We start from the raw sequence: 16,673 nt of genomic DNA, 5'->3' as shown, positions 1-16,673 counted from the left end.
TCCTTGTTGGCACACTAGAGGTGTGTGTTACATAACTGAGCACAGTGTACCATGTGCTATATAGTGGGAGTTGAGGAGATTTTTTTAAGATAGAAAATTAGTTGAGGAAAAAGATTTGGTCTCGTCTGCCTTTTCATCATCTGTTGAACACTGTACCTATATCCATTTCCCATTAATAGAGATAATGTGCATTGTTCCCAGCATGTTCCATCCATATTACATCCTCTTTTCGGCCCTCCCTCCTCCTCTCCCTCTTGGCAGTGGTATGTTTTTGTGTGAGGGGGTTATAACTGCTGCAGCTGTGGTACACTCATGCATTGTGGGGAAGGGTTAAAGTGAATAAAGAGATGAGAGGAATGCAAGGAAGAAGTGCAGAGTTGCAGTTCTACTGGTCCCTTGAGAAGTGGGGTGAAAAAGCCATTCAGAATGGCATGGGCGTATAAACCTACAGAAAGCCCTGTACTCATGTGTGTTTGTTTGTATGTGATTGAGAGATATGGGATGCAGTTTTCTAATGGCTGTTATTGCACCAGCTGTGTGTGAGGCTTTGACCTTTGGAAACGAAAGTAAAAAAAAAAAAGAGATATTTCAGGTTTTAATAGAGAGATACTTTAATGGATGATTTATGACTTTGGTGATTGATTATATCTTGTTCATAGCATGTTTTGTATCTATATTCTTCCGCTATTTTATTTTATTTTATAGATAAGGAGTTACTTTTATTATTTGTAAGATGAGTGATTATATTTTTTTATACCATATTTTGTATCTGTATTATTACCCTATTTTTCTTTTGTTTCATTTTAATATTTTTATTTTATTTTATTTATTTTATTTTTAGATAAGTAAATAGTTCAATGGATTGTTTATTATTACCATGATTAGTGATTATTTTGTTTAAACCATATTTTGTATGTATTATTACCCTATTTTATTTTGTTTCATATTATTATTATTATTTATTATTATTATTATTATTATTATTATTATTGCTATTATTATGATTATTTTTAGATAAGTAAATAGTTTAATGGATTTTTTATTATTACTATGATTATATTTGTTTAGACCATATTTTCTTTTGTTTTATTTCATTTTTTTATTATTTTTATCTTTACCTCTTTCCTTTAATTTTTTTATTTTTCTTGATTTCTTGTATTTCTTTATTAACTGCCTTTGGCAATACTGAGAATATTATCAGTTATACCATTATACCAACTTTCACTCTCCAGAAGGATGGATGGATGGATGGATGGATGGATAGATGGATAGATAGATAGATAGATAGATAGATAGATAGATAGATAGATAGATAGATAGATAGATAGATAGATAGATAGATAGATAGATAGATAGATAGATAGATAGATTTTGGTGCATCTTGAAAGTATTAAAAAAAGATTGAGAAGTGTTAGTTAGCATTTGGATGGGGGTGTTGGTCATTTGAGTCTTTACAGTAAGTGCATTCAGTGATGTCGAGTAGATCGGATGTACTTGGAGTTAAGTGCAACAGTGATGCTATATCCAGTTTTTTCCACTATTGAACCCCTCCACCCCTTCTCCCTCTCTCTCTCTCTCTCTCTCTCTTTCTCTCTCCCTCCCTCATCCACCTCCCCCGCAGCAGTTCCCTCAGCTCTTGTCCACATCTTCATGTCTCTCTGGCTCTCTTCTCTGTAGATGATGAAATTTTCAGTAGCTTTGCAGCATATCACTTAGGCTGTCAGAAGGAAAGACCAATAGGCTGCATTGTTGCAGGTGTTGACATAAGGGTGTGATCACATGTACGTGAACTTTGAGCTTCGTGTTTTCGTAGCATGTTTTAGTTTCGCTCATATGTATCCACATTATCATCTGCAAAAGTGTGATCTTGCAAAATCTCTGGTCTTTTATAGACACAAGGACAAAGGGTTGAAGTCACAGTTGGCACTATACTAGTGTTATGATCATGGATTATTTGGATAGAACTGTTGTGGCCTGATGACAGTCTTGCTGTGAAATTAAGATGGAAAAATCATGTGTTTGTCACACTAATTTTAACATCGTGATAAACATGATGCTCATAAATATGAAGATTTAGAAAAGATGAAAAAATGTCTTTTGTATTTTTAGGCCAGGATATTGAGAGCTGCAGCTATGTCCTCAGTGAAGAGTGCAGCATTGTGAGAGTGGGAGCTCCCGCCAGCGGAGGAAGCCCACAGTCTGTCGCAGTGTGTGTATGTGTGTGTGAGAGAGAGACTCTGGGGAAACCAGTGCTCAGTATTCAGTAACACATGGAGCCTTCTGGGCGGTTCGCAGCTTTTGCTAGTGTGACAGTCTTTGGGATCCTGTGCCTCAAAATGACAGCTGTCTTCAGAAGGACGACACAGCGTTTTCTCTCTGACATACGCTATATCTTTTAAATTATGATTTTGTTGAGCAGTACTTTTGTTAAGTAGTATTTGACATGATTAAAAGCCCAGACAGACACACAAGTACAGTGAATAAAAGGAGATGGAGAAATAGAGAGAGATAGGGACACTCTGAGGTTAGGGCGTTCATTTTGTCCTCCTTCAGACAGATGTCTATTTTTAATCTAATTAGATTCCAGGAAGATTCTCATCCGCTCGACACTGTGTGTGTGTGTGTGTGTGTGTGTGTGTGTGTGTGTGTGTGTGTGTGTGTGGTGTTCAGGTATACCCTAAGTTATGAGGATGAAATGTCCCAACAAAGATGGCAGTATCCAATATTTTTTGGTTTTCTGTGATGGGTAGATTTAGGGTTAGGGGATAGAATATATAGTTTGTACAGTATAAAAATCATTATGTCTATGTAATGTCCCCATAAAACATGGAACCCAACATGTTTGACTTCAGTGGTCTTTTGTGTGACATAAAAATACTATTATATGTGTGTATCACAGGGTTAAAGAAATATTGTCTTATTTAGTATTTTGTCTTGGTTTCCAACATCCTTAAAACAAGAGAAATTTATTTGAAGAAAAAATGCAAAAGGTATTAAGTCTTTAATAATATATATAATTAAAATTACATAAGATATTAAGACTTTTCTAATAATATATCTAAGTATATATATATATATATATATATATATATATATATATATATATTATTATTTTTTTTTTTACCCCATTGCAAATAAAAAATAAAATTTAATTAAATAAAAAAACGGAATAATAATAATAATAATAATAACAATAAATATAATAACTAAATTAATTAATAAACATATTATGTAAAAACACAATTTTACTTCTTTGACATTAAGTCTGCATGTGTGTGTGTGTGCACTTGGAATGGCCTGGATATTCCAGTGGTTTCAGTGATGAGGATTTGGATGAAGGTTCTCTTGTCTCTTTTTCTTACATTATGTAGGATAAAAGGAGCTTTGCAGGGCTTTTGACCCACCCTCCTTCCTTTCTTCCCTCCCCCTCCCTCTCTTTTTCCCTGTCCCACACACACTATCTGGAGTCAGCACTTCTGCTTCTGATGGATCGCAGTGTTAGCGGTTAGCATTAGCGTTAGTATTACAGTTTGAGTTCCTGTAAGAGGTCCATTTCTTTGCCAGAGCTCACTGCGGTTGTTTTAGCTCAGTTCGTGAAAATAAATCCCTATTTGGGTTTTAATAGGCTTGATTTACAAATGGTCTTTGACCTGAATGTAATTCAGAATGAATGTGATTTTTATTTTATAAAAAAAATTGAGAAAATGTTATGTGGGTGTATTAAGATATTGTATACATTTTGAAAGTTTATTTTGAATGCAGCTGTAATTTTTGGATAAAGTCAAAGTTCTTGTCATGTTAACCTGTCATATACAGTATGTTGTTTATTGCAATTGCTCATCTTGGTAATTTTTTTGTGAATGACTGTGCTGTCTCACCATAAAGACAGATATATATAGCTAACATATCTTTCTCTCTTTTTCTCCCCTTCCTCTTTTTCTCCCCAGACCTTTATAGTTCTTAACAAAGGAAAAACAATCTTCCGGTTCAGTGCCACACCCTCGTTATATATCATTAGTCCTTTTAACCTATTCAGGCAAATAGCAATTAAAATTTTGATACACTCATATCCTTTTTTCAGTGCTCCAAACATTGTCCATGTTATTATGATTGTGTTTTATTGGGTTTATAGGTTTCATCAGTTACACCCTCTGTATCACAGCACATGTTTTTTCTCTTGAACTATTTCACTTAAAGGCCCACTGAAATGACTTGAATCACGCAGCATTATTCAGTGTGTTGACGTAATTTCCACTGAAACAAGACGGGGTGACATACCGAACAGCTCCTCCCCTTTTAAAAAACAGCCAATAGCATTGAGTTTATATCAATGCTCGGCCAGAGCTCGGTAAAGCAGCAGTTTCCTTTTAATCTCGAACCGTTTCTCCTCCTAATCCCCTCCATATCGCTTTAAAATATAGCATTCTGTGCAGAATTCAAATGGGTCCGATACGTTTTCTGGTCTGCGAATGAGAGTTCCGAATGAAAGCTCAGAGTGCTGTGATACAGACGGTGATTTTAAAGGCCATTAATTATATGGAGGTTAACAACATACTACTTCCTCATAGGAGGAACTGCCTATGTCTTCAACCAACAATTGACCTCTGACCCCAGAGTTTGCTAGTATTGCTACATAACATCATGAAATTATTCTGATTTTGTATTGATGTCCCTTTTTCCTTCACAGTTATGATATCTAATCAGTATTTATGACATCACATTAGAATTTCCTTAACTACTTCTTACAGTTTTCAGCATGATCATCATGTGTACAATTTTGACAAATTGTGTCTTCATGACATTCAGCAATCCTCCAGAATGGTCCAAACAAGTAGAGTAAGTATTCTATTCTATTCTATTCTATTCTATTCTATTCTATTCTATTCTATTCTATTCTATTCTATTCTATTCTATTCTATTCTATTCCATTCTATTCTATTCTAGGGATGGGCATTTTTATACATTTTTCATTTCGAGTACTGATAGGTCTCAAAAACGAGTACTCGGGGTGGGGGGTGTCCGTCATGGCGATAATAAAAAATATTTTAATTAAAACACTGTCATGAAAATTAATGTTGACAAATAAAAATATGACCTGAAAATATGTCTATGAAAATATGACTAGAAAAATAACACTACTATATCAATAATGCATCAATGTTTTAAAAAAAGAAACATCTATCTGCACAAAAGGACGCAAATGCAAGTGAACTAGCCAGAAAGTCTTATTCCCATTGTGGATGCGCTCTTAGCGTAACAACATGCTGAAACACGGGCAACTAAAGTACAAAAGAATTCACAACATTCTTTCGTGTTCGATTATAATGTTATATACAGTATATGGCAGATTAGCGCTGCACATCTTGCACTTAATTGGATTTTCATCTACTTTCTTTGCCTGCGTGTTTTTGAAGACGTGACGAGAAACCATTTTAATGAAAAAACAGGCTTACTGTTGAAAACATATGAGAAAAAATAACACTGCTGGATTATTAATAAAATCATCAATGATTTTGAAAAAGAAACATCTAAAAGGAGTATGACTGTCTCAAATAACCCGGTCATAGTCAATAATGTTGGGCATTGCTGTTTGAGCTGACGCTGAAGAGTCACCGGTAAACTGAAAGGCTTTGCTGACTGGTTAATACACTTTTGTACTTTATTAGACATTATTTCACCAGTCTGGACTGCCTAGTGTCCTAATGCTAACCTAGCAGACCTCAGGTACTGCCCAAAATGCCCCAACCAGAAAAAACTGAAATGTATATTTTTAAAGTCCCCATGAACCGGAATTGGCAACCGACTTTATTTCGGTGTTGTGACATTTTTCCAAGTGAAACGGAATATTGAATAGAGGGAGGGGTTTTACTTTAGCGCGCCTCCTCTCCATCCTTCGCTCATAGCAGACTGATGGTTGGAGGGGAATGGTTAAGGATATTCAACCCATGCCGTCAAACTGACATCATCAGAGAAGGAACGCCATTCCAGAGCGGAAGCAAATGTTGATTAAAGATTACCACGGCAAACTATTTTTTTCTGTGTATTAATGTACACTGATGAATCGTTCACCACAAGACTAGTAATGTGCGCTAACAAAGTAAATAGGGTTCATTTTGATTTCAAGACAACTTTAAAGTCACGGCGACTTTATGATTTCATGATCAAACGCCACTGTCAGGTCCAAGTACTGGAGTACTTGTGCACATCTCTATTCTATTCTATTCTATTCTATTCTATTCTATTCTATTCTATTCTATTCTATTCTATTCTATTCTATTCTATTCTATTCCTATTCCTATTCCTATTCCTATTCCTATTCTGTTCTGTTCTGTTCTATTCTATTCTATTCTATTCTATTCTATGCAAATGTTCCTCATCAAATGTGACTGTAATATTATTTATGATTCATGCGCAGACTTATTCCTGTTATTTAATAATAACATTGTTATAGCAAAAACGGTTAGAAGTTCAAAGATCATATATTTAAACTGAACCAGCAACCACTCCAGTGTGAGTGCTTGTAAAGCTGGGCTTAAATTGTTAGCCGAGTGACAGGCTAATGGCTGGCTGGGAGGAAGAAAATGCTGAAGACAGTGTGAGCATCACTTGGAAATTTGGCCAATCCTAAAAATTGCTGGGTCTATTTTTGGGGTAACTGGGGGTGATGGAGTTTTGTGGGAGTTCTTAACCAATAGTAAGCTTGGTTCCAAAACCTAATAAGCTGCCTATAAAAACAGCATTATAGGACATATTCTTAATTATACTGCTTCCTGAGACACTAAAAGGTTCAATTCTAAGGCAGCATCACATGTGCCCTCTGTGCTGTAGCAGATACCATGATGCACTGCGTAATGAAGGTCGGTGAGGGAGGGAGAAATATGAATTATAAACAAACCCATATTTTATTTAATAACGAAAAGTATCAATAAAAAAAAAAAAAAAAAAAATCTAAGCATGCGATTTATTTATATGCATTCATTTTATTGCACTCTGTCAGGTACACCTTCACAGGAATCTACACTTTTGAGTCACTCACAAAAATTGTGGCTCGAGGTTTCTGTATAGATGGCTTCACCTTCCTCAGAGACCCCTGGAACTGGCTGGATTTCATGGTCATCTCTATGGCGTAAGTATAATCCTTTTGTAATTCAAACATTAATGAAACATTACCATAATGTTGCACTTAAAATCTGTTTTTGCATGCAATGATTACAGGGGCATAACACTCTTGTGTGCAGCATTGACTTTTAGACTGTAGCGGATCCTGCATTCAAGGAATATGGTGATATTATTTAGTAAAATTGTTCGAAAATAAATCATAAAATAAATAAACCGACAAAAAATAAAATAACAGCTTTAGTATTCCATCCTTATACTATTTGCAGCGATTTGAAATGGGCTCGGCAACTTTCTCACTTGCATGCATGTCCCAAAAAGGCAAGCTTCTCCACTGAGTGTAGGGCAGTTTTAGACCAACTTAAACATCTAAAAGATTTCAATAACATGCAAATTATTTGAGTATTAAAAAGCATGAACATTCTGACAGTCTGACAATGATAGTTTTGCACAGTAGAGGTGTGAGAAAAGTTTGAAATTGAATGATTAATCGATACCATGACCTTTATTTAGGTCATGAGATGACTTTTGAGCCTTGATGTCACGCTTGCACAAAAGAGTGTGTGTGTGTCTGTGGTCTTACGTGAGAGAGACAGAGGCTCTTGTGTCCTGCCTCTCATAGGTGGTAGATGGGAGTTTAGTGCTCAAAGATGACAATGTCTGTGCTCATACTTCTGTGTATGTGTGTACATATATACTGTGTGTCATAACACTCTCTTTCTTTCTGAACTTTGATTCGTCTGTTCATCGCTCCTTTTCTGTCCCTATCTGCATTCATCCATTTCTCTGGAGGGCAGCCATTTTCATCTTATAAAGACAAAGTTAAATTCTGAAATTGAGAATATGGTGAAATAACTATTTTAATACAAGATTTAAACGTGTTTTTGTTTTCCAGGTATAAAATGTATCATGAATTCTATGACATGTTGTGAGAATCTGAATATTGTTCATGTTTGATTGTTTTTACTTTGACAGTAAAGAAATGTTCCGGGTTCAGTAGAAGGAAAGCTCTATGGACAGTATCTGCGAAATGCTGTCAGTTACCACAGAAAATAATTGTAAAAACAGGAAAAATACATTAATGCTATTACAAGTCTATGGGCAAGGCATTACACTGGAATAAATGCCACAAGATTTAAAATCTTATGCTGGGATCACATTGTGTCGAAATTACTGTAATTACAAGACAGCAACTAAGATTGTAATTGGAGCCATTCAAGTCCTTGTCTTCAGAAATAATTGGTTTCTAAGGCAGTGCTCATAATGCCATGGATCCATGTGTGGCGTTGCAAATAGTTTAATCGTTACATAAATCCACCTCTATTTTTTTTCTCTTTTTAAAAGAAGTCTCTTATGCAGACCAAGGTTGCATTTATTTGATTAATATACAGTAAAAACAATAATTATTACAATTTAAAATTCTATTTCAATATGGTTTAAATTATTATCAGTTATTATTGGTGCTAAAATGAATTGACAGTTCAATGAACAGCTTTAAAAAAAATAATATTTTTTTAAATCTTTTGTAACATTATCAATGTCTTTACTGTCACATTTCTTACCCCAGGCTATTGGATGGTACTATATCTTGGTTTCAGCAAAAAACATTAAGCAGCAAAAACTGTTTTCAACACTGATGATAATAAGAAATGTTTCTTGAGCAGCAAATCAGCTTATTAGAATGATTTCTGAAGGATCATGTGACACTGAACACTGGAGTAATGATGCTGAAAATTCAGCTTTCGTCACAGGAATACATTACATCTTAAAGTATATTAAAATAGAAAGCAGTTATTTTAAATTGTAACAATATTTCACAATATTACAGTTTTCACAATATTTTTTATCAAACAAAAGAGGCTTCTTTCAAAAATGTTAAAAATCATATTTATTCAATTTATTTTTGCATGACAAGTCAAGTGAGAGATCTTTCAGAGTTTTGGAACTGCAATTCAGTTCAACGAAGTGAGTCTAAAACTTGTAATTACAGCAATTCTGAGATGAAGCGTGGAACCTGGAACATTGTTTTTATGTGATATATTTTTACTATACTCAATTTATCTTGTGAACCATCATCTTCCTTCACTGCTTTTTCATCCTGTATCTCTTCTCCTCTCCATCCTCTCACTCTCTTCTCTCTCTGGTAACTTTGTTGCGATCCATTCTGCAGGTATGTTACAGAGTTTGTAAACCTAGGCAATGTGTCAGCTCTGCGCACATTCAGGGTGCTGAGGGCTTTGAAAACTGTTGCTGTGATCCCAGGTAAGTCCAGCATCAATCAGGGCCAACAGAGGGCGCCGCTCGCTGTCTCTCTTTTCACACTCCTGTCTCTTTCTTCCTCCTCCGCTCGTTTCTCTCTCTTCTCCCGTTAGACAGGCTTTGCGTGATGTCTTCCTCCCAGTTCAGTGGTGGTGCTGGTGGTAGTGGTGTGTCGTACGTGTTGTGGTGTTGTGTGTGTGTGTTGTGTCATGGTGTTTGTTCTGTGTGTGATCCTCCCTTGTTGCAGATATGTAACAGAGTTTGTGGACCTCGGGAATGTGTCAGCCCTGAGAACCTTCAGGGTTCTACGAGCTCTCAAAACTATTTCTGTCATACCAGGTGAGAACGCGTTTAAACACGAAGGCTGAGCTGCTTCCCACGCCGATGCAAACTATTATTATTACCAGTATTACTACTACTGTTATTATTTTTATAGTTTTTTTTTTTTTTTTACTTGACTTGCTGTACTTTTTCGAGAGGATGCTGCAGGAAGAATTCTTTGATTTATGTTCAATTTATGTTTTAATACCCAAACGATCAAAAATGGTAGTGATACATTTTTGATAGGCTTTGCAGTCTGCAGTCAAATCAGTGATGGCAGAAAAATCACAGTAATCTGGGAATAAAAGGTCTTTATTGATCAAAAACTGCATTTATGTCAACGGCGACGTGTTATAAATGTTAGCTGTTATGATGAAAAGTAGTGGGAATACCTGAAATATGCATCTTGCCCTGCTGGAAAATCCACTTTAAGGTCATAGCTGTGTTTTGGAACATGGTAACTGGTTTAGGTGGACTTGCAGATGGTGGGGACCTGACTGACTTGGTATACCAGCTTTCTTCAAAGGCCCTGTTGGTTAAAGGTGGTCAGGCTGGTTTGTTGTTGGTCCAAGATGGCCGACCAAATCAGTTTAAAACTCTAGGACCAATTCATGGCCAGTTTGGAAACCAGGTATCATGTTTCAAACCACTTTAAGCTTTTAACTGGATTTTCCAGTTTGGAGATCACATTTCCTATTATGCAGTAGTACTCTAGTTTAGTATATGTAGACACAGAATGCAGTTCTTATTACTCAACCAACCCATGTTAAAAAATAATAAAACTGTGTAAAAGGAAAAGATTGCTGCCCTATGTTCTATATTTAAAATGTCCAGCCTCAGAGTTTAAAACAGCATAGGCCAGATGTCTTTTCTTTGTTGTGTTGAGTTTTAGTTACAGGACCCTAAGCGGACAACGTAAAACTCAACCTTAGGACTTTGTAAAAGCATAGCAACATTTATATGTGCATTTCATCCTAGTCTGTCTTTTGATGAACATCTCATCAGAGTTTGTTCAAAAGAAGCTGATGTGATGTGTCATGAAGCAATGGTTTACGGGTAGCGTACTCACTGAGACTGCCAAGCCTAGTTTGACACATTTCTGCTGCATGATGCTTTCGAAGACACCTGCTTTTTTAGTTTGTCTTTATTTTATTCTGTTTTTTGTATTTTTTAACAAGTGGCTTTACTCAAATTTCTGCATCCTTTACACACATGTAGATTTATATATTATATTTTTTACCTAATTTTTTTGGTAAAATTACTGTTTTGTAACTCCCTCCCTATTCTTATTTCGAAGAACTCGGAGTGGAAAGTAAAACAGAGACATCAGAAGATGTAAGAAGAATTGTTTGTATGCACGTATTGTTGCAGGAAGGCGAAAGATCAGGACTAGCTAAGTTAACTCACTAGCTTTCCTCACACAATCACACTCAGCTACGTTAAACACACTCACATTGTTGTAGACCCCACATGTGAGCATTTAGAATTGAGAATGACTTCTTTATTAACCTGGTTTCTCTTAGCTAAGAGATTAGCTGAGAAATGAAGACGGGGTTACACATTCTCTGGAAAAGAATGATTGGTTAAACAGACATTGACACCATGGTGATAAAGCAAAGATGATGATGTTGCTGCCTTCAGCCTTGGCGTTTAAATGACCTGCATGCCCTTCCTCCCCTTGCCTGTCCTCTCCTCTTCCTCTCTCTGTGTTGGCTCTCTGCATACTGTTTGTATGGCGCCGCTCTTTTCAAGCAGTGTCCATTTTGCTGATATGTGTTGAATATTGTATGTGTGTTTAAAGAGTGTTCCTCGTGTCTCTTCAAGGTCTCCACACAAACTGTCCTTAGTAAAGTGCTTGTGAAATGTGCACTTTTTGGAAAATCTTTTTACCATTGGTCTCCACAGAATCCTGTTCATTATATTGGCTACTACTTCATTTGAAAGCCCGAGCTCCTACACAGAAGGCAATTTATGGCATTAAAAAGCAAATAAATGGTATCAACTTTCTTTTTGTGCTCAAAAGTTTAGCACACAAATCTTATCACATGGTTTTTGAAACATGAATGATACATCATGTAAGTCATGTGACTTATTGAGGATACTAATACTTATCCTAGCCACAACTTCTTTTGGCAGACCAAAAATGAGGAAATTTTTTTCAGTTGACATAATGAACTAGTATGATTTATAGTATAATAGTAATTCAAATTATAAATCAGTGTGTTATACATAAATTAAAATGCAAAATGTACGTAAATGTACGTATTACTGTATTTGGAGATAGACACAGTTTGTGTGCATCTGCCCTGAGGAGACAGGAGACTCTTTAAACTGCCTGTTCAATGTAAATCATGGTTTTATATGAACAAACCACACTATTATTTCTTACGATATGTGTGTGTATGTGTGAAAGAAAGTTAAGGAAACCAAGTGTAGGTTATAGTGTTATTGCTTGGATATTTGATCTGAAGAATTGTTTTTCTTATTCATATATGTTAACTTAACACCACTGCCGTTCAAAAATTTGGGGACAGTAAGGTGTATTTATTTAAATTAAAAAGGACAGACTATTCAGCAAGGATGCATTAAATTATCAAAAGTGACAAAGACTTATGCAAACATTTTCTTTTTCAAATCAATGCTGTTCTTTTGAATTTACTATTCATCAAAGAATCCTGAAAAATATGAATTACGGTTTCCACAAAAATATGAATAAGCGCAGCTGTTTTCAACATTGAGGATAACAATAAGAAATATTTCTTGAGTGGAAAATCAGCATATTAGAATGATTTTTGAAGGATCATGTGACACTGAAAATTCAACTCTGCCACCACGGGAATAAATAACATTTTAAAATATATTAAAACAGAAAACTGTTATTTTAAATTTGTAACAACATGTCACCAAATGAATACATTAATACACTGCTTTAATACATTTGTATTAAATAGATGCAGCCAGGGCCGTAGCTAGAGGATTCAGGGCCCCCTGAAAATATATTGATGTGGGCCCCCACCACCCTCCACCAATATCATATACTGTACAATAGATGAGCTTGAAGGCCCACATATAACAGAAGATGGTGATGTTGTTGTAAAGCCTTTATTTTAAAAGTTACATATAAAAATTGCAACTAATAAAAATGAACAAAAAAGCAAGAAATTGTTAAATAATAATAAAACCAATTTGACAAAAGTAACAGCAAAGTAATGTTTTTTTTCCCCCCATCAGTCTGTTATAATTCACAAATCAAAAAGTAGACATTTAGAAATTGACAAGAATGCAGTCAAATTAAAATAAATAAATAATTGATTGTCTTATTTTTTAATAAGGATAATATGGAACTGGTAATATTATTAAATAAAGCTAATATATTTATTCATCCAAGTGCAGTGTGTTGTATTCGTGTTTTCTTGATGTAATAAAATACATCATCAGCCGGCAGGTCAGGTGCATAATGCAATGCGTCGTGACTCGTGTCAATTTTTTTACTTTATTTACAATAGTGTAAAAAGCCAGAAATTTTGCCCACGTAAAAAATACCAAGCGAAATACCAGACCAAGCGAAATAACAGTACAACCTGTCTTTAAGAACGTCTTGATCGACCGGGATACAACTCTCCTGGCCTCTCTCTCCTTATTTTCATGGCGTTTCTGGCACCCTGATTTATGGTTTCTTTTCCCCGACATTTTTCAGTCAGTTAGTCTCCTGCTCTTCCACCAAGTTCATCGTTAACTTCAGGCAGCTGCCGCCGCAACTCTGATTGGTTCTGGTCACGAGCTGGGGTGGGCCTTACAATTTTATTGGGTCCATCTGATGTTTGTCACTGACTGAATAATTAATAAATACTTTAGATCGGACTAAACCATTTTTAGGGAGGTAAGAGAAGCAGATATTTGGAAAAAATATTTGACCTTTTTTTTTGGTTGGACCTTTCACCCCACTAGCGATGGCCCTGGATGCAGCCTTGGTGAGAGGCTTAGAGGCTTAGAGACCTCTTTCAAAAACTCTTACAGACCCCAAACTTTTGAAAAGAAGTGTATGTTAAATAGGTGAATGATTCTATTAAATATTTTATCAGTGAAAACAGCATAAAATGTAAATTTATATTGTGAGACATAGGAGAAATTTAGATCACAAATTGTATGAAAGAATTTGTGCATTTATGTATATTTTTATTTGTTCCAGTAACAGTATACAAGTGTAGAATATGTATTATACCTGTAAATATTCTGTGTGTGGTGTGTGTGTGCTCTTATAAGATTTTTTTTAATTGTTAAGAGTGTGTGTACAAGTGTGTGTTCTTGTGCAGATATGAGCATTATCACAAAAAAGCGTTTGCGGCAGACTGTATATTCCTTGTTGCGTTTGTCTCCTCATCTTCTCACAGGGCTGAAAACCATTGTGGGTGCTCTGATCCAGTCAGTGAAGAAGCTGTCAGATGTGATGATTCTGACAGTGTTCTGTCTGAGTGTATTTGCCCTCATCGGTCTACAGCTGTTTATGGGTAATCTTCGGCAAAAGTGTGTCATCTGGCCAGTCAATTCAACTGAATCCTACCTGGCCAATGGGAGCAAAGGCTTTGACTTTGATGAATACATCATGAATGACAGTAAGTAGATAAAGCTCTGACTACTTAGGGTAGTTGCTCATGCAGTAGCGTCAATCAGTGCTGCTCTCAGCTTTTTAATATTTTTTCAATAAGTTTGATTGTCTCTATGGTACAGTTTCTACAAAACAAGTTTTTACACCATTTTCATAAGAAATAAAAAGAACTATAAATTGCCTACTAAAAATATAGTGATTTCAGGCATGGTTTTCACGTTTTACAAGTATCTCTTCTTGTTTCAGCAAATTTCTACTTCCTGCCAGGCATGCTGGATGCGCTGCTATGTGGAAACAGCTCAGATTCAGGGTGAAAAGCATACACATAACATACACACTACTAAATTAGCAAAAATTGTTTAATGTTATTTAAATCTAAATTGTAAAACATGTAAAATATTTATTTCCAAATAATAGCAAACTTGATTCACTTCATGGTATGATCCGTTAAAGACAAAAGCACAGAAATATTTGTGGTACAGTATGTGTGTGTGTGTGTGTCTGTGTGCGTGTGTGTTTGTGTAGGCGGTGTCCGGAGGGCTATTCTTGCATGAAGGCTGGACGCAACCCAAACTACGGCTACACTAGCTTTGACTCCTTTGGTTGGGCTTTTCTTGCTCTCTTCCGACTCATGACACAAGACTTCTGGGAGAATCTGTACCAACTGGTGTGCATTCACTTTTACTAAGTTGCATGTTTAATATTGAAAATAGTGTCCAAAATCACATTTTGTGTAAAAAAATTTTTTTTCTAGTTTTAAATTACTTCCAGTTTTTACTCACTAGCTAGTTAGATGCTAACAAAATGTTTTTATTTATTTAGAAACAGCCAAAGTCAAGTTAATAGAATAACTGTCAAATCTTAACACTTCTTCCCACTCCTATTTAAACCAAAATAGTTATGTCAAGTTTTATTCAAGGTCTGCCCACTGAGGTAGATAGCCAATCTTAGTGTAGAAGTATGGTATGATGCTACAATACGCAAACACATATTCAAATACCGTTATGGGAGCTATGCCCTTCTTTCTCTTAGACTCTGCGAGCCGCGGGGAAGACGTACATGATCTTTTTCGTACTTGTGATCTTCGTGGGCTCGTTCTACCTGGTGAATCTGATCCTGGCTGTGGTGGCCATGGCTTATGAAGAACAGAACCAGGCCACAATGGAGGAGGCAGAACAGAAGGAGGCTGAGTTCAAAGCTATGCTGGAACAGCTGAAGAAACAACAGGAGGATGCACAGGTAGAACACAAATACATGCATTTAACATATAACCCTGTGCTTTTTTGTTCTTTTTCATTTCTCATTTTTCATTTGCCCCTCATCACTAGGCCAATGCCATGGCAACCTCGGCCGGTACAGTATTCGAAGATGCCGTAGAGGACGATGGGGGAGGGCATCTCTCCGCAGTTCCTCTGAGGTGTCAAGCTGAGCTCTAAGAGCGCCAAGGAGCGAAGGAACAGAAAGAAAAAGTGGAAGAAAGAACAGGAGGAGAAGGGTGACAGCGAGAAGGTGGTCAAGTCCGAATCTGATGACAGCAAGAGGAGCCGCTTCCGTTTCAAAGACAACAGGCTTGGGCGGAAGGCCTCAATCATGAACCAGGTGAGAGCGGGGTTATTTCACAGAAGCCCACATAAACACACAGTCCGCATGATGTCATGTCTCATGTTAAGTGTTCAATTATATGTCTGGCTAGGCAATGGTAGGTACAGTGAATTTCTTGAAGAGGAGATCATCATTATTATGTTCATTCAAACTTTAGATAAGAACACTAAGGTGCAAATGGATATAAGAAGTGTTGTTCTTTGTTGTCATTATAAAGCTATTTTCTTTGTGTTATTTGAAAAACTATTGACCTATTTTTTGTCATTGTTAAGTTGACCATTTCATGTGTGTAACTATCAAAGTTGAATAAGCGCTTTAAGACCTCATTCATTTTTGTTTGTCTGATGGCTATGAGGCCTTTTCAGAAGAACTTTTACCAGATGTACGGTAGTTGACATGTCCAATGGTGGAACAAGCTGTACTCCATCTAAAATAGTTTTTTTCTTATTATTATTATTATGCATGCAGCTTTTATGACCTTATATTAACCTATATTATATGGAATAATCATATATTTTAAAAAAATTGTCACACCACAGGACCATTTAAAATGTAACAAATTCAAACAAACAAATCAGTAAAACATTTTGACTATTTACAGGGCCTAATATATAAAATGTCTTTAAACCGGCACAACAATTCACAGTGCGCAACTTTTATTTATTTATTTACTTACTTACTTAACTTAATTACATAGATATGTTATGCATCTGGGAAAATGGACCAAAAATATTCATAAAAAATGACTCATCTTGCACACTGGGCTTTT

General features: G+C 35.9%; 1 protein-coding gene across 1 annotated transcript in view; it reads left to right on the top strand.

Moving 5' to 3' along the window:
• scn8ab (sodium channel, voltage gated, type VIII, alpha subunit b) overlaps positions 1 to 16,673 on the top strand; it is a 54,447-nt gene that overhangs the window by 7,145 nt on the left and 30,629 nt on the right. Inside the window, 11 exon segments of the mRNA XM_084425614.1 lie at positions 3,948 to 4,067; positions 4,748 to 4,836; positions 6,998 to 7,126; positions 9,623 to 9,714; positions 14,088 to 14,309; positions 14,549 to 14,612; positions 14,828 to 14,969; positions 15,335 to 15,541; positions 15,631 to 15,700; positions 15,703 to 15,720; positions 15,723 to 15,901. Of these exon segments, the coding sequence (XP_084281740.1) occupies positions 3,948 to 4,067; positions 4,748 to 4,836; positions 6,998 to 7,126; positions 9,623 to 9,714; positions 14,088 to 14,309; positions 14,549 to 14,612; positions 14,828 to 14,969; positions 15,335 to 15,541; positions 15,631 to 15,700; positions 15,703 to 15,720; positions 15,723 to 15,901 (1,332 nt within the window).

The sequence above is a fragment of the Rutilus rutilus genome (assembly GCF_951802725.1).
Source record: "Rutilus rutilus genome assembly, chromosome: 12".
In the NCBI taxonomy this organism is placed as follows: domain Eukaryota; kingdom Metazoa; phylum Chordata; class Actinopteri; order Cypriniformes; family Leuciscidae; genus Rutilus; species Rutilus rutilus.
This window is presented reverse-complemented; position numbering and strand designations above follow the sequence as displayed.